This window comes from Berghia stephanieae, chromosome 5 (assembly GCF_034508935.2).
Source record: "Berghia stephanieae isolate SIO BIC M18660-M18661 chromosome 5, UCSD_Bste_1.3, whole genome shotgun sequence".
NCBI classification, from domain to species: Eukaryota; Metazoa; Mollusca; class Gastropoda; order Nudibranchia; family Aeolidiidae; genus Berghia; species Berghia stephanieae.
Window position 1 is genome coordinate 26,032,562 of NC_088364.1, and position 22,363 is coordinate 26,054,924.

Consider the following 22,363-nt stretch of genomic DNA (forward strand, 5'->3'; position numbering starts at 1 on the left):
TTTTTATATTCCTTATGAGTAGTGGTGTCCTGAGGAAATTCAATTAACACCCTTGACATCACCACTGATTTAAATTTTGTTAGTCATGTTCTTTAATTTGATTAAGGGATAATGAAGGTTAATGGGATGGAGAAGGATAAGTAAACAATGAGAGCATAAGAGTCAATACATATAAATACATAATAGAACTATCGCGTATTAGCGATAGCACATTTGTAAATGTGATTCGTGTAATGTAATTCATTCATTTGGGAGGATAGATACATATACAATAATATATACAAATATAGATAAAGAGAGTGAATGAAATATGTTCTTATAATAACATGAATTATCAAATTCGGTTAATAACATGAGTTCTCGATTTGTTATCTTATAGGGTGTGTCAATAGGATTCGTCAGTGCCAGGGTGTGACTGGTGATTTTCTCGAGACCAATCATATTCTGCGTACATCATCGCGGCTGGCGTCAGGTAATCTTGTGTAATCCTAAGATACTTTTATTATGGCCTTTTGATCACGAGCGGTCGATTTATTCGCCATATGGTTCTCCCACCAATCAGCTGGATGTTAATTTATGCAGTGTCATACTTGGGCGGTCACGTACTCATAGCAGATGGCCTTTGCTGAGGTAATACAATCACAAAAGAATGGGACGACACTGTGAGAAAGTATGTATTGAGTTATTTAAAATCCTGGGAAAGTTAGTAAGGATTTGAAATAGACCACTATACACATCAATAATATCACAAACAAAAGCAATATGAGCCTTGGTTTCCTTCGAAGAAATTTAAAGATTAAACCAACAAACCTAAAACCATTAGCTTACAAGTCATTAGTTCGACCACAGATTGAATACGCATGAACTGTTTGGGATCCACACACACACAAAACAGCCTCTTGACGAGCCGCTCATTTTGTTACGGGAAATTACGAAAAATCAAGTGTGAGTAGCATAATAAATCAACTTGAATGGAAGTCACTCCAAAACTAGGAGGAAAGCAACACGATGACCATGATGTATAAGATAAAGAACAACCTGGTTATAATTTCAAACCCTGACCTCCAAACATCGACACGAACATTAAAATTGACAATTTCACTCTGACACCCACCATCAAAGACCTCATAAAATTCTCACTTTACCCCAGAACTATCACAGATTGCAACAATTTACCGCAGGGAAGTTGCATCTGCACCCGCTTTAGATTTATTTACAGAGCTTTTAGATAACTGCTTAATTTTCAACTTAATGTTATTGTTCATGTCAAAATCTCCATGAGTGAAGGATGGACATTAAAGGAAGATTTCAATTCAGATTCAGACATCGCCTGGGCCACCAGGCCCGTAGGGTGAGCGACGCGACTGCCAGCGAAGCGCATAATTATTCGTAAACCCTGGAACAGTCTCTTTCGAAAATCAGAACTGGTCGCATTGCCTTATAAGCAGCATGAACACAAAATGAAGCCAAAATAATCAACCGGTTACACGGGCTAAAAATAATATATTTTTAAAACGCCGAATACGATTCAATAGTCTGATGTCACGCCGCCTGGCAACGGCGGCCATCTTGGTTCTAAACAAAGAAACTCATTTTTTATTTTTCATGCTGGCTAGAACTTTTCATATGTCTTGTGATCAGAATGGGTAAAAGTCAAAACATGATCAAATGTATGTGGTTTTTTTTCTTCTGGATACGCTTTATACTCGCCGGAGACATATTTCATACGGGCGTCCGCCATTGTTCCGATAGTTTAGAGCCAGTGTTACTAAGTTACAATGCGTCATTAGGAAGGAAGTGACGTCACGACTGTTGAAGAGTATTGTCAACAAATATTTCATGGATAACGCCCATTTGTTTTTAATATAGCTCATATAGGCGGATTTGCGTCTCCCTATTTTACACTGTTAGAGGAATTTCTCAATGTGGTTCTATATCAACTTCGATTAATAGTGGTCTAAAGTTACTTTGTGTCAAATTTGGTGCTTTCATTTTCAATTTGCACAATTTTACCTTAATTCCCCTAAAGAGGCCCCAATCTCGACTTTTCCTGAGAAAGTCACTATTTTTAGGGTCAACAAGAGATGAAGTGAGTAGAAAAGTACCAGAAGTTGAGAATATTGGCTATTAAGCTTAACTGCTGGCCAGGTAACTTCGCGATGGTTGTGTGTTGGTCCCGCGGTCTCCAGTAGTCGGCGAGAGAGAGCTCTAGGAATTACCTGAGTTTGAAACGAATATTTTTGTGTTCGTGGATAGCTCATACGGTAGAGTCACGCTCTCATGGCCAGGCGGAGTTGTCGTTCCAATAAGGTCGCAGGTTCAAACCCCATCACCGCCGCGAAAAAAAATGTTTATTCTCTATTGTCTTCTGGCACTTTTCTACTCACTTCATCTCTTGTTGTTACCAACATAAGTTCCACAACAATAGCATGGCTACCAACCTTAAGCGGCATTGCTCCCCCTCACCTCCGTAGAGAAGAAGCAACACAAAAACAACATGAGCGCCTTGACAACATCTCATACACAACACCGCTCAAACAAGTCACGGAAATGGCACCGAAAACCTCACGCCTTAAATCAAGGAAACCTTTTTATGGTTCAAAATTAGAAAATGTCGATATCGCCGAGACCTGCAGAAAGGAATGGACTGACTGCCCGCCAAAGGGTAGCGCAATAATCAACGACCCCTCTATCCCACTGCCGGGATTCCACGAGCTGACAAGAAAGCAGTGGGTCCATGCAAACAGAATCAGATCCCGACACGGCAGGACAGCGACAAACCTGTACCGCTGGGGCTACCGAGATTCGCCCAAGTGCACAGCATGTGGTGGTGCCAAACAAGATATGGACCACTTGGTCCTGCACTGCCCGTCCACAGCCGTGCCAGGGGGCTATGATACCGTCCATCAAGGAGGACAAAAATACCTGGACTGGAGTGAAACGGTTCACTTGGAGGTGTAACCATAAGAAACCACTAACTACTATCAACATAAGTGCTTGTTCCACTCACTTTTCTCTATTTTTAGGATCACGACTTCTTGAACTCTGAACCAAGAATACCAGTTTAGACTATATCGTGCCAAATTCAGGAAATTATTACCAATGTGTCTTGCAATGTGCATATTATTCGATGAAATTAAAAAAATAGCAAAATAAATAAATAATCAGTCAATTATTTTTCTCCAAAGGTCTATTTCCAAAACGAAGTGCTTATTCGCCTACTGCGAATGAAATATCTCACCTTCAATTAACTTCTGTAAATTTTGCATTTTTGTTCCAAAGTTCATCATTATTATTTGGCATATTAATACATAACTTTATGGCATGGAAACCGGAAAGATTGTCGACCAAGTAGGTAGGCCAAGTCTGTGTGTAGGCCTACTACTTACCTCCATCAATTTTCATGAGACTTTTAGAGCTGGAACAAAAAAATTCGTACGATATCGAATTCTCCGCCGATTCCCTCGATTAAAATAGCAGACGACAGAAACATTGTTGGGGCAACGGGTGACCCGGATGTTGAGGCAGCAGCCTCTTATGTTTCTCACACTACTATGTTATGACGATCGACCCAATCAGCAAAGTCCGGTCCGCACTCGTGCACCGTCGCGAACCCGCCCGGTAGCATCGTCACAACACACCGTTCGACTAGATGCTCTGCCGTCTCAGGTTCTTGCCCACAGCGGGTACATGTTGGACAGTCAGAAAGACCCCACCGATGAAGCGCACTGGCCGTGAGGCAGCTCCTCGACCGAAGCCGATTCGCCGTCACCCAGTGTCTCCTCTTACTCGTATCAAAGCCTGGCAACTTCTCACCAAGCTTAGAGGAGGTAACGTCCCCGCCCCCACGAGGGATTGAATTCGTCCAAACCGACTTCCATCTCGTATGTGCAGCTCTAGACGTAGTCAGGGATTCTGCGTACAAGGGTTGCCGGGACTTATTTTGGCTGGAAACGGGGACGCCGTCCATTATGCGCATCAGAGGGGTATCCCCATTCCCTCTCTCTTTGATCTTACTCAGCCAGTTTCCCGTAATCGTCTCCCTCCGGACATCGGGGGGCTGGATCGCTGCCATTATCGGGCCCCATTCTCTAGGAGTTGTTGCTAGCGTTCCTGACACTATGTGCATCGACTTGCGAAGTTTTACATCCACCTTCTGAACGTTTCTGCTTCTACCCCACTCTGGAGCGCAATACTCCGCGGTGGAATAGCATAGTGCCAAGGCGGACGTTCTCAGGAGCGCTTGGCTAGCACCCCAAGTCGACACGCCAGCTTCCTCAGAAGACTGCACCGCTTCTCTATCTTCCGGGCAGCCCCTTCGAGATGCACCCGATAGGTAAGGCTGCGATCCAACGTCACCCCTAAATATTTTGGATGCGGCTCATATGGGAGTGGCTGGTCCCCGACTAGGACATTCAGTTGCGGATGTGCCAAGCACTGCATAGGTGAAATGCAGCTTGTCGAAGTAGGATTTGAGTCTGGTGACGTCCTCGCTGAGTACGCTCTCGAGACGGGTCCACACTTTACTCCGAGTAACGAGTGCCCAGTCGTCCGCGTATCCCAGCCTCAGTGAGGAAGTGTTCGGCATATCGCTAATGTAAACGTTAAACAACATTGGCGCAAGTACCGACCCCTGAGGGGCCCCATTATTCAATTTCCTTACTTTGCTCGTGGCGTCTCCCAGCGCGACGTGGAATTGCCTTTCCCATAAGATCGAAGAGAACAACTTCAAGGTCTTTTTGCACCTTATTTTTGCTAGTTTGAGCATCAACCCTTCGCACCAGACCGTATCGTACGCCGCTGATAGGTCTATAAAGACAGCACCTGTTTGCTGTTTTCTCTCGAACCCGTGCTCAATATGCTCTGTAAGGGCAATGATCTGTTCCGTGGTGCACCTCCCTTCCCTGAAGCCCGCCTGCTCGGGTGGCAGGGCAGCGTCTAGGACCAGCCCCCATAGGTTTAATAGAATACTCTCCAACAATTTGTAAAGACAGCTCAGTAGAGATATGGGTCTGTAACTGTCGGCCTCCTTCGCCGGTTTCCCGGGCTTCAGGATGGCAATGATCTTCGCATGCTTCCACACTTGTGGGAGCTTTCCTTTTGCAAGGACGTCGGACATTGCCTCTGCCAGCCAGGCCCGTGCCCTGGGGCCCAGATGCGTCACCATATCGGGATATACACCATCTATCCCTGCTGCTTTGCCGTTCATCACATCGCTAATGGCTGTACCCACTTCTCGGGAACTGAACGGGGCCGTCCAGTCCGACTCCTCCGCAGGTAACGAGTCCAAAATCGTACGGTACGCCTTGCGGACACCGCGCTCAAAAGCCTGATTAGGGACCCGTTTGTTACGGTTCTTAATGTTCTTGGCAATTGTGTCTGCCTCACACTCCGGTGCAGCCTTCGCGTAATTCCGGTCCGGGTCCAATTTCTTTATCAGACGCCAAGCGTGGCGGCTGGAGTGTGTAAAGTCGAGACTTTCCACGGTCTCCTGCCACCGTTGCTTCCTTCCCTCTGCCAGAGACTGAAGTAGTCTATCGGCTACGTCCAGGGGCGGTTGCTGGCTGTTTATTTAAGGCGGCATGAATCGAAAACATTCTCTCACCGTAGTCAGGTGTAAAATGAGTACCTGACCGGAAACAGTGTTGGAGGAAAATGTTATCTCGCCCAAAAGACATCATGTCTCGTCTTCATGTTGCTATTGGCTTAGGAACCCTTTTTAAGTGTCTTGAGCTCACTCAGTGGATATTGCGCAATATCAATGTTCTAGTGGGTTTATTTTTTAGAATGTTTGTATATTGTGTGTAAAAGGGGGGGGGGGGGGGGGCATGTATGGTTTGAATTTTAAAGAGATGTACTCACGTAATTGGCATTTACGATGGACATATAATAATGTAAAAGAGGTCTATTTGTCGACCTTCCTCTAGAGAAAAAAAATTGTAAATCACTCGATCATTGAAGTCTATGGATCCTTTCATAGTTGTATTGGTATTGCACGTCTGTGCATTGAGATTTGTGAATATCATTTTTTAAAAAAGAACAACATGACAACAGCAATTAGACTGCCATATAAAATTTCTTCCTTTGAATATCAACGGTGATAACAGTCATTAATAGACGGATAGAAAACCCAACCTCAATACACTACTTATCTACTCCAAAGACAATAACATAGGTAACTACACGTTGGACTGCTCTGTTTGTCGGTGTCGGGTTAATGGACTGGGATTCTTATTTATAGAATCATGGGGCTCTACTCGGTGAATGATTTGTGAAATATTCGTATTGATGATTAAAATCTATTTGAGAAAAACGAATAGCAATAAAGCCTATATTTATTGACATTTTCTTCATCCGTATGTTTTGATTACAACAAACCTGTTCTTCCAATGATAAAACTGATATGGTTTTGATTTCTCCCAAGTCAGACCCCAAGGTGTGCAAAACTAAATTTGCCGGCCTGACCCAGTTATTTTAGCAGTAAAGAGTATCCGTTGTTTGTGGGGGGGGAGGTGGATAACCTTAGTTTTAAAACAGAAGAAAACAGTCTTTTATATAAAATACTTGGGCGGCCTGTTGACTTTTTGGCTCATGGTAGCCCCCATACCCCACCCTCAGCTCATTGTCGCACGTCATCTCGCATCGCGTGGGGCAACAAGAAAAAGAGAGCCGTCTGTGATGATGCACAACCTTCGTATAGTATGTAACTATCACGGCTCGAGGAGAGATGCGCGAGTGTTAACGAAAAGCAGCATATGCAAAAACTGAGACGAAAAGCAGTATCTGCTAAATTTGAAAAATATAGGGCGGCACAAACAACTTCGCTCAATAGACCGACCGCCAGTGGCTACGTCCTGGGACTGGGTCTGCTGGTACTCTTTGTACAGCTTTTCCGACACTGCTGTCCAGCAAGGGGTGTATAATTTCCGTTTGCCCCGTGAAATAGAACGCTGAGCGCTCTTAACCAGTAGCCTGCTAAATCTGGTTATATTCTTGGACTTGGGAGTAATGGCAGGGCAAACCTGCTCGATATAGGAACTGAATTCCTCCCAGTCAGCCTTTCTGAAGTTCCATCTGCAAAGTGGGAGAGACTGCACCCTCGGTATTGTCACCCCGCTGTGACAAGAACCGGCCTGTGCTGGCGATGCGGAAAGTCCCCGAGGACTGTTCGCTTCACCTGCAACCAGCGATATCTATATTATTATGTAGTCCTAGCCTGCAGCGGTTCACTGTTCGCAACGAGGGTGAGGTCTGGAGTATACTCCTTCTTATGGCGGGTACCACCGAAGGTACCCTTGGCTGTAGGATCGTACACTATGTGTAGATCATTACAGTCCATCCATGAGCGGAGTTGTCTTCCTGCCTCGTTGCAGTCTCGGTAGCTCCATTCGTGATGGTGGCTATTAAAGTCTCCCAGACAGATGGAAGGATGGCTGACCACCGGTACCGGTGGCGTAGTCCAAGTCGATCTCGGTGGTTTGTAGATATTATGCAAACACAGTCCACCTACTTCCACGGAAATTCGGTTCACCCCATTGCCGTCCGTTACGCTCTCTATGACCCTTACCTTCGTTGGCTCTTTAGCGTAAACGCTAACCCCTCCTTTGAGCTTCGAAGTGTCCTCGCGTTGGACCACCGTATAGCCTGGGATCCAGAATCGGGAAGATTGTGCGCCTGAGTAAAGGTGGGTGTCCTGTAACAGGAGGATGTCTACGCTATGGGCGGCCAGTAGCTTTGATGAAAGCTCATTTTTCGCCATATTCTGGCTCTCGATATTCAGGGACAATAGAGCAGTATAATTAGGTGCCCCAAACGTAAACAATAACAAGTTGCTAGTGATTTTCGTGAGGGACCGGAAACATTTACTCCCAATTTTGTAGTTTGAGTTTTAGGCAATACACTTTCAGTATTGAAAATATGTTTACATAAAATCTAACAGTTGCAGAAGTAATAATATAAGACTAAATTATTCTGAAAATCAGGCTCCGAATAATTCTCGTTTTATTCACACCAGCGCAATAATTTGCTCTGGTCTAAAAATAGATAGACTGTAACTTTTGATAAATTGTACCTTTTGTTCCATAAAATATCCATATCTAGACATTATTTGGTGCATGATCAAGTATTTATGAATATGTGTTTCTTTTGCCACCTAACAGCCAAATTTTAAACGTTATTTTTTTTCTATGATTTATATTGGAACTTGAGCTGTCAAGACAGGAACATGTGGTTTGCCATGTGTTTCTAGACCTTTGTTTACGTTTGGGGCACCTAATTATATTGCTCTATACGTGCATCAGGTCGCTATCCCCGGCCGACATCGCATTTTCCGATCGGCAGGCCGCGAATCGATTGTGTAGAGGGACGCTTGCTTTTTTCTCGGAACGTGCCGACGACCCTGGCGACACGAACGCGGTATTATTTGGCTAGGCGGCAGACGGCTTCGCCATTGACTGAACTGATTTGGAACCTTCATGAACATAGTAGTGTGGCACCCGGGATAACGGCTGCTATTCGGGCACCGGGTTGGATCAAATTTAGTCACACACCGGGGCGAGCAGCTCATGTGGCTCGTTGGCTCGATACCCGGGATGGTCTCGTGACGGTCAACCGGGATTTACACCTTTGCCCTCCCGTGTGGCTCAAGCCCCCTCACCAGCTGCAAGGTAAAGATCCACGAGGGGAGATGTTGAGGCCATAGTGGTTTCGCGAAAGACGAAAAATGGCGAAAATCAAGAGCTCCGCGTCTGCTTTCATTTTGATTCAACGACAGCGTCCATAACGATGGTCAGCTTCCGGAATATTTCCGGGAAGGAACTGTGTTTCCAGTCCACCAGTAGACTGAATACACAGTCGTGTTTTCAGTCCACCGGAAGAGATTATAATTTTACGGGCTAAACTGTTTGACTGACCGCGAGAAGGCGAGGTGGCCGGCTGATTTAGCATAGCGTAACTAACAGGGGTGGGGTGGGTTGGGCGTTGAAGCTCCTTTCTAGGCATAATATTTTCTTTCTTTCTTTTTTTTTTCATTTATTTATTTTTATTTTTTTTGGTACTCCCTTGGCAAATAAACGTTTAATTTTCAACTTCAACACGTTGACACCATTCCTAGTGACTTGAAATGTTTGTACGACATTTAACATGCATGTTTAACATTTAACAGGCAAGCTCGAGGCCAGTGATCGATGTGAAAAGTGGCCAAATAGAACCTTCCTTGGGCAAACAATACCAAAACTATGATCTCCTTGGAAAAAATCATCGGTTTTGATAATCACAAAAAATTCTAACTGACTAGGAAAAATAGATATAAATGTTAAATTTTAATTAATTACAGAAACATTATTCTGTGTGGCCAATTTTGGCCAAATCGGTCAGGCCAATGGCTATCTAACAGCCACGGTAAGAATCTCGGGCTCCCGATTTCGAGCAACTCTCAAGACTTCCCCAGAGTAAATAAAACGCTGTAAATGATATTATTAAGCCGTCAAATTGCCATAAATTTTATGCCTGTCCATTTTTGATGATGCCTAACCTATAATAGGCTCAGTATCAATGTGGTCAATATTGAGGTAAGTATCGACGATATTTGGTCCTTTTTAAATATTTTTATTTCCGGTGGACTGAATACACAGCTGTGTATTCAGTCTACTGGTGGACTGAAAACACAATTTCTTCCGGGAAGTATCTCTTTGCACTTTGCACAACCTTTCACGTTCAGTGAATTCAGTATTCAGTCGAGTTTGAAACGATCAAATCGAGCGGGTTTTCGATCGAGTCCTCTAAAATCGAGTCGGTTTCGGGCGGGTTTCGAGTCAGTGACGTCATCGAGCAGTGATTCGTTTGAAAAAAAAAAAACACGAGTAACTCGTTTGCCACAGGAAACTTCACATACCCCTCCCTCTCTTATGTCTGTGGCTGGCTTGACTGCAGTCTGCAGCTGGTTATGATGGGGGCTGCCAGATGGCCAAGTTCAAAATTGGTTACTAAGAAACGCTTTTCTATTATTATTCATTTTTAAAAAAATCTTTTATTTAAAAAAAATGAAAAGATAAGTTTATCCAACTGTAGTCGATTGTTTTGTTAATCAAAACAAATGAGTTTTTCAAGGGAGTCAGAATGCTTGTGGTGTTTGGCTATTTGGGGTCTATTTGACTACTTGGGCAAGAAGAAATCTGGCTGTCTGGCAGCCTTGATTATGATCGTTCGTCGCATCACACACACACACACACACACACACACACACACACACACGCCATCAAACAGTTGTTGATAGTGAAGGGTTGAGACCTCCCCCCCCCCCCCCTCCCACCACCATCATCCCGCTGTCACCTTAACATTTCATATTTATGTCGCGCCAAAAGTTGTCGGCCGCCCCCACCTCCCATAATTTGTCACTGGTCGTCATCGCCTCTTGTGTGTGCGGGAAAGGTCGTGCCTTTCATTTCATTATTTGAAAAATAAATGAACAAGGATGGTGTGTTTTTTATTAGGTAGGTAGATAATAATAATATTTAGCAGGTTCCACACCCAGACACCCACGGATTGCCCGGACACGATGATAACGATGCCGACGACAATGGATGACGATGATGATGATGATGATGATGATTCTCGTGTTTCTGTTTAAAAAATGAAATACTTTAGCAGGTTCCACCCCCACCCCCCACACGGATAGACCGGACCCGAAGATGATGATTGTGGTTTTGCTGGCTGTTACGGCTGTGATGAGGATGATGATAATGATGATGATGATGATGATGATGATGACGATGGCGCAGATGGTGATTATTTGTTCGGTCGCTCAGTGGTACGGTGTCTCTTGTCACAAAATCAAGCCTTGTCAATGGCCGGATGAGTGACAGTGATTGTTAAAAATTGTGATCCAGACGTTAAGTCCGTGTGTCAGGCACTTGACTCAGGTGTGAATGTATTCTTATCTTATAAGCAATGACGGGTATTGTAAAGAGCTTTAATACAAAAAGACTCCAAACAGCGATCGGTACCTACTGTACGAAATGGATGTATGGTCGATATGGCGTGCCGGAGGAATAAATTAAATTAAATATTGTGAAGTTCATTGAGCATGGTAAATCCTTGGAAATGCGCTTTGAACTAATACACCTGCTAGACAACTCCGATTCCAATATAAACGACTGATTAATATTCCCATATATAAACTATAGTTAGCTGAAAATCTTTCTTTGTCGGGACTCCAAAAGTATGGAACGAATTAGACAAAGAAATCAAAGGGTCTTTTAGGAGCACTGATTGATTTTAGATTGATTATTACATTGAAATGTGTTGATATTTATTTTATCCATTATTATTAGGGTGGTGGTGGTGGTGGTGGTGATGATGATGATCCCGCTGATATGATGGTGATGATAAAAAAATTAAACATAATTCCCTTTATTCATCCCATAGGGGAGATTCGTCTTTCGGGTCTATTCTAAGGGAAGACTGGAATAACCCAAGCGATAGCCGCAGTGCAGCGCCGCAAATTTAGTTAGGGCAAGGTGACTTGCTCAAGACCACTCAGCGGCGGGTGATCGAACTCGGTACCTTTCGGGTGCCAACCAAAGACCGTACCGCTGCCCCTGATGATGATGATGATGATGATGATGATGATGATGATGATGATGATGGGAACTAACAAAGAATACACAGGCATCTAAAATTGAAACATTCCATATTCAAAGCTAATGTTTTACTTTAAAAAATTGAGCTTTACAATATCCACTAAATGTGATCAAAGCGCTTTGTAAAGGGGTCCCCGGTCAACAGCAACATTTAATATGAAGGACGGGACATGCCGCCTGTTAGGCGATATTACAATTTTTCAGACAAAGACAACGCTGTTAACGGCCAGGTACTCATTTTACACCTGAGTACGGTGAGAGAATGTGAGTAAAGAGCCTTGTCCAAAGACTCAACTATGCACCGAGCGCGAGGCTTGAACCCAGGACTTTCCGATCCCAAAGCGGGTGTCATACCACTAGACCATTATAATGCACGAGATCCATGGTCGACTAGAGTACTACCTATAGTTACGTCATGACTAGACCACATAGCCGCACTACTGTAGGAGTGTTCATTGATAGAGGGATGCGTGTGTGTCATAGAAATAGCCTTAGTGTGTGTGTGTGTGTGTGTGTTGTGTATGTGTGTGTGTGTGTGTGATAGTCAAACTTTAGTAGGTTTAATGAAGTCTTGTCACACACGCGTGATACACCGATTTTCCCTGCCACTGCCACCCAGACACACTAACATCTGACAAGGAGTGAGGGCTGTGGAAGAACCACAGACTACCGTGTGCAAACATTGGCGATTGGTATCGGATGGCAAACTGTGATCGTTTGAATTTGAAATGATTCGAAACACTCGTTACCCCTCCGCTCGCTCGAATCCTGATCGTCTCAAGCTCGTCTCACGTGTCAAGATCGTCTCAAGCTCACAACCCGCCTGATCGTTTTACGATCGAGTGATCGTTTTACTAACTCGCTCTTCCGGCATTGAGATCGAGCACTGACTCGTGGCTTGGCGCTCGGTCGTCGATCGAGTAAAAGCGATCAAATAACCCAACACTAGTATTCAGTAGTGCTGGGTCGAGTTTGAAACGATCAAATCGAGCGGGTTTTCGATCGAGTCATCTAAAATCGAGCGGGTTTCGGGCGGGTTTCGAGTCAGTGACGTCATCGAGCAGTGATTCGTTTGAAAAAAAAAACACGAGCAACTCGTTTTGCCACAGGAAACTTCACATACCCCTCCCTCTCTTATGTCTGTGGCTGGCTTGACTGCAGCTGGTTATGATAGGGGCTGCCAGATGGCCAAGTTCAAAATTGGTTACTAAGAAACGCTTTTCTATTATTATTCATTTTTTTAAAAAATCTTTTATTTTAAAAAAATGAAAAGATAAGTTTATCCAACTGTAGTCGATTGTTTTGTTAATCAAAACCAATGAGTTTTTCAAGGGAGTCAGAATGCTTGTGGTGTTTGGCTATTTGGGGTCTATTTGACTACTTGGGCAAGAAGAAATCTGGCTGTCTGGCAGCCTTGATTATGATCGTTCGTCGCATCACACACACATACACACACACACACACACACACACACACACACACGCCATCAAACAGTTGTCGATGGTGAAGGGTTGAGACCCCCCCCCCCCCCTCCCACCACCATCATCCCGCTGTCACCTCAACATTTCATATTTATGTCGCGCCAAAAGTTGTCGGCCGCCCATAATTTGTCACTGGTCGTCATCGCCTCTTGTGTGTGCGGGAAAGGTCGTGCCTTTCATTTCATTATTTAAAAAATAAATGAACAAGAATGGTGTGTTTTTATTAGGTAGGTAGATAATAATAATATTTAGCAGGTTCCACACCCAGACACACACGGATTGCCCGGACACGATGATAACGATGCCGACGACAATGGATGACGATGATGATGATGATTATCGTGTTTCTGTTTAAAAAATGAAATACTTAGCAGGTTCCACCCCCACCCCCAACACGGATAGACCGGACCCGAAGATGATGATTGTGGTTTTGCTGGCTGTTACGGCTGTGATGAGGATGATGATAATGATGATGATGATGACGATGGCGCAGATGGTGATTATTTGTTCGGTCGCTCAGTGGTACGGTGTCTCTTGTCAGAAAATCAAGCCTTGTCAATGGCCGGATGAGTGACAGTGATTGTTGAAAATTGTGATCCAGACGTTAAGTCCGTGTGTAAGGCACTTGACTCAGGTGTGAATGTATTCTTATCTTATAAGCAATGACGGGTATTGTAAAGAGCTTTAATACAAAAAGACTCCAAACAGCGAACGGTACCTTCTGTACGAAATGGATGTATGGTCGATATGGCGTGCCGGAGGAATAAATTAAATTAAATATTGTGAAGTTCATTGAGCATGGTAAATCCTGGAAATGCGCTTTGAACTAATACACCTGCTAGACAACTCCGATTCCAATATAAACGACTGATTAATATTTCCATATATAAACTATAGTTAGCTGAAAAGCTTTCTTTGTCGGGACTCCAAAAGTATGGAACGAATTAGACAAAGAAATCAAAGGGTCTTTTAGGAGCACTGATTGATTTTAGATTGATTATTACATTGAAATGTGTTGATTATTATTTTATCCATTATTATTAGGGTGGTGGTGGTGGTGGTGGTGATGATGATGATCCCGCTGATATGATGGTGATGATAAAAAAATTAAACATAATTCCCTTTATTCATCCATAGGGGAGATTCGTCTTTCGGGTCTATTCTAAGGGAAGACTGGAATAACCCAAGCGATAGCCGCAGTGCAGCGCCGCAAATTTAGTTAGGGCAAAGTGACTTGCTCAAGACCACTCAGCGGCGGGTGATCGAACTCGGTACCTTTCGGGTGCCAACCAAAGACCGTACCGCTGCCCCTGATGATGATGATGATGATGATGATGATGATGATGATGATGATGATGGGAACTAACAAAGAATACACAGGCATCTAAAATTGAAACATTCCATATTCAAAGCTAATGTTTTACTTTAAAAAATTGAGCTTTACAATATCCACTAAATGTGATAAAAGCGCTTTGTAAAGGGGTCCCCGGTCAACAGCAACATTTAATATGTAGGACGGGACATGCCGCCTGTTAGGCGATATTACAATTTTTCAGACAAAGACAACGCTGTTAACGGCCAGGTACTCATTTTACACCTGAGTACGGTGAGAGAATGTGAGTAAAGAGCCTTGTCCAAAGACTCAACTATGCACCGAGCGCGAGGCTCGAACCCAGGACTTTCCGATCCCAAAGCGGGTGTCATACCACTAGACCATTATAATGCAAGAGACCCATGGTCGACTAGAGTACTACCTATAGTTACGTCATGACTAGACCACATAGCCGCACTACTGTAGGAGTGTTCATTGATAGAGGGATGCGTGTGTGTCATAGAAATAGCCTTAGTGTGTGTGTGTGTGTGTGTGTGTGTGTGTGTGTGATAGTCAAACTTTAGTAGGTTTAATGAAGTCTTGTCACACACGCGTGATACACCTATACGAATTTCCCTGCCACCCAGACACACTAACATCTGATAAGGAGTGAGGGCTGTGGAAGAACCACAGACTACCGTGTGCAAACATTGGCGATTGGTATCGGATGGCAAACTGTGATCGTTTGAATTTGAAATGATTCGAAACACTCGTTACCCCTCCGCTCGCTCGAATCCTGATCGTCTCAAGCTCGTCTCACGTGTCAAGATCGTCTCAAGCTCACAACCCGCTTGATCGTTTTGCGATCGAGTGATCGTTTTACTGACTCGCTCTTCCGGCATTGAGATCGAGCACTGACTCGTGGCTTGGCGCTCGGTCGTCGATCGAGTAAAAGCGATCAAATAACCCAACACTAGTATTCAGTGAATCAGAGTTTCCTACTAGCCGATCGCACGAAGATTCAAGACTTAACTAAAGTTTAATTTACGGTAGGTATTATGATTAAGCTCTCACATCGCACGCCATACTATAAGAGGGAAAAATAATGTGAACAACAATTTTGTTTGGAGTTTTATTTATTTTTATTCAATCGAATGGACCCCCGACTCTGACTTTGGCAAATCGGCCACGGCCACGGTCACCGAGCCATGGCAATTTGCGACAAACGACAATTGCCACGGACCGGGAAGTAGATTTATATAATATATTGTACAAAATTAATATTATTGCTCTGAAGGGAGGCCTTCCGAAAGCTGCTACATCCCCAGTATTCTTGTTCTAGTAGGAGGTTTGAGACGAGGAAAACTTTTTAAAAATAATGAATAATGTTCTCGTGGGGTTTGGGAGGGGGGAGACTTTAAATTAAAAAAAAAAAAAAGTTTCCCCCCTCCCAAACCCCCTACTAGAACATTATAAAAAATAAGAATACTGGGAATGTAGGAGCTTTCGGAAGGCCTCCGGCTCTGAATAATTGCTGTTTGTTATATCAATTTTATTGTCATCTTGATTTTGGTCTCAATGATAAGGTACGAGATCGACTATCGTTGATTAGACTAGGTACTTTGTGATTGTGTCGTGTCCATTTTCAACACCAAATCTTGTTTCTCTAATTTCCCGAGTCCTGACACAGGTGTCCAGATGGCTAAGTGGTAGTTGACGGTTCATCAACTGCCAAGGTGTCAAATTGGAACTCTTCAGCTACTCGTGGTGATTTCAGTTGACCCTTGATTTGCGGGCATACGATTCTCGAATCTCGTCACTTTCCTCCAATAATACATTCCTTGTCAATTGTTGTGGAAAGGATCGAGTCGGCACTCGTTGGCATTTGTTCTTAATTTTTATAAGTCTTTTCACAGTTACCAACACTTACCTTTTTTCCCATTTTTACGTAACCATTCACTACATTATATAACATTAGTTCATGCCTCTTCTCCACAGAGTTCAGTTTATCATATTATTTTCAAGAAAATCATCCTTCCTGTTATATCGAAACTATTAACAAGGCCTTTGTGTACATTCTATCTCTATACCATAGTATCCACCATCATCCTCAAGATTATTTAGCCAGTAAATCATGACATATGAAGAGCCTCTATCACGGCAACAATCAACAGGTTATGAGCCCAGGATGCCAAGATACAGACTCATTTTTAATGGTGATGAACGAATATTCGAACTATGGCAAGTTAGATTTCTAGGACACCTCCAAATTCTAAACCTTGACACTGTTCTAGACAAAGACAATACTGAAGTACCAGACCCCCAGAAGAATTCTGAAGCCCAAGCCCAAGCTGGGCAGCCCCCAGCCAGAAAGGTGTTGACCCGCCACGATCTGCCTGCTTCAGAGGGTGCCTGGAGCTTAGAGCTTGCAAGCTTGACAAGTGGATCGTTAAACTGTGTACCAGGCAAGCAAATGAAAAAGAAAACGAAGTCCCCAGCTCTTCGATTAGCAAGCCGGAATGTAAGAACTATGCACTCAGGACTGACAGATGACCTTCAGGCCGTGGACGATGCTTGAAAAACAGCAGTAATTGATCGTGAACTTAACAGACTGAACATCGACATAGTAGCCTTGCAGGAAACGCGACTCCCAGAGAGTGGATCCCTGAAGGAGGAACACTTTACATTATTCTGGCAAGGAAAAGGCACAGAAGACATGAGGGAGCACGGTGTTGGATTTGCAGTATGCCATACATTGCTTCCTATGATCGAACCGCCAACAGACGGCACCGAGAGAATTTTAAAGCTGCGCATGTCATCCATGCAGGGCTCGGTGAACCTTGTTTGCGTCTACATCCCAACACTGCAAGCTTCAGTTGAAGTAAAGGACCAATTCTATGAGTCATTAGACGCCATTGTCAACAATATCCCAGAAGTGGAGCACATCTACCTTCTTTGCGACTTTAACGCGCAAGTTGGTGCTGACAAAGAATCATGGCCAAGCACTTTGGGGCACCACGGCATAGGAAAGATGAATGAGAATTGTCAGAGGCTTCTTGAACTCTGCTGCTATGCGTGACGAACACCTACTTTCAGAACAAGGCATGTCACAAGGTGTCATGGAGACATCCAAGGTCAAAACACTGGCATCAGCTGGACATGATCATCACTAAGTGCGATTCTTTAAACAATGTTTGCAACACCAGGTCCTATCAAAGCGCTGATTGCGACACCGATCACTCCTTTGTTGCCACAAGGGTGAAACTGACACCAAAGAAACTTCATCACTCAAAGAGAAAGGGCCAGCCCAGGATCAACATCAGCAAGACAGCTTATTGGGAAAAGAATATAGAGTTCAACGAGCAACTTGAGAAGACTCTCAACACAGCTCATAGAAAAGCAGAATGAAATGCACAGGACAGCTGGAACTCTCTTAGAAACGCCATTTACAGCACTGCAGTTCTGACATACGGCAAAAGGAGCGCAAGATAATGATTGGTTTGAAGCAGTGATGATACTTTTCCGCGGTTTTCTTTCCTTTCCTCGGTTTTCCTCCTCAGATCCTCGATCCGCGGATATTTCCTTCATTTCCTCCTTTTACTGTTTTTTTAATATAATAAATCTTTAAAAAATACCTCCTTTTTTTAAAAAAAAAAATATATATATATAAATTTCCTCCTTTTACTGGACTCCGGGCGTTTTAAAATTGTACTCAAAAGAAGTCATCCTGCCTACTTTCCTGTGGTGCAAGAATGTTCTTGGTGAGTTTTCCGTTTTTCCGAGACTTTTCCTCCTTTTTGACTTTTTGTGAGTATCATCACTGTTGAAGCCAGTATTACTGAGATGGAGCAGTCATTGATGCCAAGCGCAGCGCACTTGTCAGCTATAAACATGAACCAAGTCCGAGGAACCCACAGGCGTTGCGAGCTGCACGCAGCAAAGCACAACAAACAGCACAACATTGCGCCAACGACTACTGGCTTCAGTTGTTGGACAACATCCAGCAAGCGTCTGACAGTGGCAACATAAGGCCCATGTATGAGGGCATCAAACAGGCGACAGGCAAATCTACAAAGAAAACTGCGCCTATTAAATCAAAGACAGGGAAGCCATCACAGACAAGGACAAGCAGATGGGAAAATGGGTAGAGCACTACTTGGAACTCTACGCCAGAGAAAACTCTGTCACCCAAAAAGCGTTAGACGCAAATGAAGAACTGCCAGTACTGGAAGAACTAGACGCAGAACCAATTATGGAGGAGCTAAGCAAAGCAATTGATGCTCTGGCCTGTGGCAGAGCACCCGGTGACGACAACATTCCACCCGAAATCATCAAATGTGTAAAGTCAGCCCCCTTGGAACCACTACATAAACTCCTGTGTCTTTGCTGGAGAGAAGGCAAGGTACCCCAGGATATGCGTGACGCCAAGATTATCACCCTCTAAAAAAAAACAAGGGAGACCATAGTGACTGTAATAACTATAGGGGAATCTCTCTACTGAGCATTGTGGGTAAAGTCTTTGCGCGCGTTGTCCTCGCTCGACTGCAAGTCCTCGCTGAAAGTATCTACCTAGAGTCGCAGTGTGGCTTCAGTGGACATGATCTTCTCAGTACATCAGCTTCAGGAGAATTGCAGAGAACAGCAGAGCCCCTCTACATTGCATTTATTGACCTGACAAAGGCATTTGACCTTGTTAGCAGGAAGGGCCTTTTCCAGCTGCTAAAGAAGATTGGCTGTCCTCCTCAGCAGCTTAGCATCATTGCCTCCTTCCACAACGACATGAAGGGCACCATCAGCTACGACGGTGGAGCCTCTGAACTCTTCCCCATGCGCAGCGGCGTGAAACAAGGCTGTATCCTCGCACCGACTTTGTTTGGTATATTTTTCTCCTTACTGCTGAAGTTTGCATTCAAACAGTCCCCAGAAGGAATCCACTTACACATCAGAAGTGATGGGAAGCTGTTCAATCTGGCACGGCTGAGAGCAAAGACCAAGGTCCGCACAGTCCTCCTAAGGGAAATGCCATTTGCAGATGATGCAGCTCTATGCGCGCATACCGAGGAAGACCTTCAGCGGCTGATGGACAGGTTTTCCCACGCATGCAGGGAATTCGGGCTGACAATCAGCATCAAGAAAACAAATGTAATGTGTCAGGATGTCCACTCTATACCATCAATTTACATTGACAACGGGGAGCTAGAAGTCACTGATCACTTCACATACCTGGGCACAACCATCACCAGCAACCTCTCACTTGATGCAGAATTAGACAAGCGCATCGCCAAAGCTGCCACTGTCGTGGCACAACTGAGCAAGAGAGAATGTGGACCAACAACCAACTCACTTTGAACACCAAACTCAAGAGTATACCAGGCATGTGTACTCAGTAGCCTACTGTATGGCAGTGAATCCTGGACAACATATGCCAGACAGGAGAACTGCCTGGAAAACTTCCACATTAGCTGTCTACGACGAATTCTCAGCATCAGGTGGCAGGACAGACTCACTAACAATGCAGTGCGAGAAAGAGCGAACTCCCTCAGTATGGATCTCATGCTCTGCCAGCGACGTTTGCGATGGCTTGGTCACGTACACAGGATGGATGATGGACGCATACCCAAAGACATCATGTACGGTGAACTAGCTTCTGGACGGCGATCAACTGGCCGTCCATATCTGAACTTCTATGATGTCTGCAAACGAGACATGAAATTGACAGGCATCGACTCAAACACATGGGAGTCACTTGCTGACGACTGCAGCAGCTGGAGATATGCAGTGATGGAGGGAGTAAGAGGGGTGAGGAGAGGAGAAAGAAGTTTGAGGAGAGGAGAGCAAGGAGGAAAGAGAGGCAGCAGATCCAAATACCAAACACACAGTCAAACTACGTGCAACAACTGTGGTATAGACTGCCATGCAAGGATTGGTCTGCTGAGTCACACCCGTCGTTGCTCAACAAGACTGATGAGACTAAAGCCATACAGGGCGCAAACCATCGTCTCTTGAGACAGAAAGATGCCTTATATATATATAATATATATTATATATATATATTATATATATATATTATATATATATATATATATATATATATATATATATATATATGTGTATATATTAATATATATAATATATATATATTATATATATATATATATATATTATATATATATATTATATATATATAATCTGTAAATGTATTTTGATACATACATATTCTTTTTAAATTTGTTTGATAATAAACATGATTTGAGATTATTAATATATCCGTGGCAAAAGTTTTCCTCAACGCCCAATCACATACATTCAATTTCACCTTGTTCAGTCTTGGTTAAAATTGTTTGAGTCCCGTTATATATGCGTGGCAAAAATTTCCCAAATCCACAACACAATCACCATGCATGTTCTTTTTGACACCGTGTTCAGTCTCGTGAAAGATTGGGTGAGCATGTCCGTTTTTTGTTCGTTCGGAACGATGGCCAATTACAGTGACACAGACTACTCAGTGGTTTCTTCTTACTAGCTCGTTGATAGTTGAAGGAGAAGGGGAGAGACAAATGGTCTGGATTTTTCTCTGTGTCGGTACCTGTTGCCTTCTCCTCTCTCTTCTCTCTTCTCTCTCTCTCTCTCTCTCTCTCTCTCTCTCTCTCTCTCTCTCTCTCTCTTATTCTCGTGTATTAAGTCTCCCTCTCAACTCGTGGATGAGACAAATGGGTCGGATTTTTTTTTCTCTGTTGTCGGTACCTGTTGCCTTTTTAATCTCTCTCTCTCTCTCTCTCTCTCTCTCTCTCTCTCTCTCTCTCTCTCTCTCTCTCTCTCTCTCTCTCTCTCTCTCTCTCTCTCTCTCTCTCTCTCTTTTCCCTCTTTCCCTTTGCCTTTCTTTTTATTTCTCTTTTCTTCTATTTTAAAATATAGAATTCATAAGGTTCACCACCACCACACCATCATCCCTAGCACCACTACTACTACAAATAACACCACATCATCCCTACCTCCACTACCACTACAACCAGCACAACATCATCCCTACCACCACTACCACTACAACTACCACCACATCATCATTCCTACCACAGCTACTACAACCACCACCACACAGTCATCCATATGACCACTACTACTACTACAACTACCTTAACATCATCATCCTTACTACAACCACACCAAATGTTGTAATTACACTTTTCAACTTTTAAAATTCCACCAAGTCGTGTTAGAAATTGCTGCGAGACAAATTTTGGATCCCATCTCAGTGAATTTTAGTGAAATTCAAATTTATAGATTATGGTCGCATGGATGGGTCATTTTCTTCACGATGAAAAATGTCCTCCTTTTTTGTGACCAGTCATTCTCACCCCTGATTATATATATATTACACACACAATTAGGCAAAGTTAGGATTTGGCATTTATTTTGTATATTTATATATATATATATATATATATATATATATATATATATATATATATATATATATATATATATATATATAAGGTATATGATGGCAACCAAGAGTGGAAATGGTATTCAGCCAGATGAGGATTCAAACAACCCAAGCGTTCTGCCAAGACTAGAAGTAGGGTAGGTTATTTCTTCTTCTTCTTCTTCTTCTTCTTCTTCTTCTTCTTCTTCTTCTTCTTCTTCTTCTTCTTCTTCTTCTTCTTCTTCTTCTTCTTCTTCTTCTTTTCTTCTTCTTTTTCTTCTTTCTTTTTCTTCTTTTTTCTTCTTCTTCTTCTTCTTCTTTCTTCTTCTTTCTTCTTCTTCTTCTTCTTCTTCATTCTTCTTCTTCATCTTCTTCTTCATCTTCTTCTTCATCTCTTCTTCTTCATTCTTTCTTCTTCTTCTTCTATCTTCTTCTTCTATCTTTTCATTCTTCATCTTCATCTTTCATCTTCATCTTCATTCATCATATCATCTATCATCATCATCAT

General features: G+C 43.3%; 1 protein-coding gene across 5 annotated transcripts in view; it reads left to right on the forward strand.

Annotated features, from left to right (window-relative positions):
* The first annotated feature begins 9,701 nt into the window (after positions 1-9,701).
* Positions 9,702-22,363, forward strand: part of LOC144972668 (caspase-3-like) — a 39,305-nt gene continuing 26,643 nt past the window's right edge. Inside the window, exons 1-3 of one of the 5 annotated variants that reach the window (XM_078914152.1) lie at positions 9,702-9,725; positions 15,408-15,481; positions 21,927-22,013. In XM_078914152.1, the coding sequence (XP_078770278.1) occupies positions 21,931-22,013 (83 nt within the window). In that variant the 5' untranslated portion in view covers positions 9,702-9,725; positions 15,408-15,481; positions 21,927-21,930. Of the gene's footprint in view, positions 9,726-15,294; positions 15,482-15,639; positions 15,781-15,932; positions 16,019-21,926; positions 22,014-22,363 lie in introns of those variants that run through there. The other 4 variants (XM_078914155.1, XM_078914153.1, XM_078914156.1 and 1 more) reach the window with 4 other exon arrangements.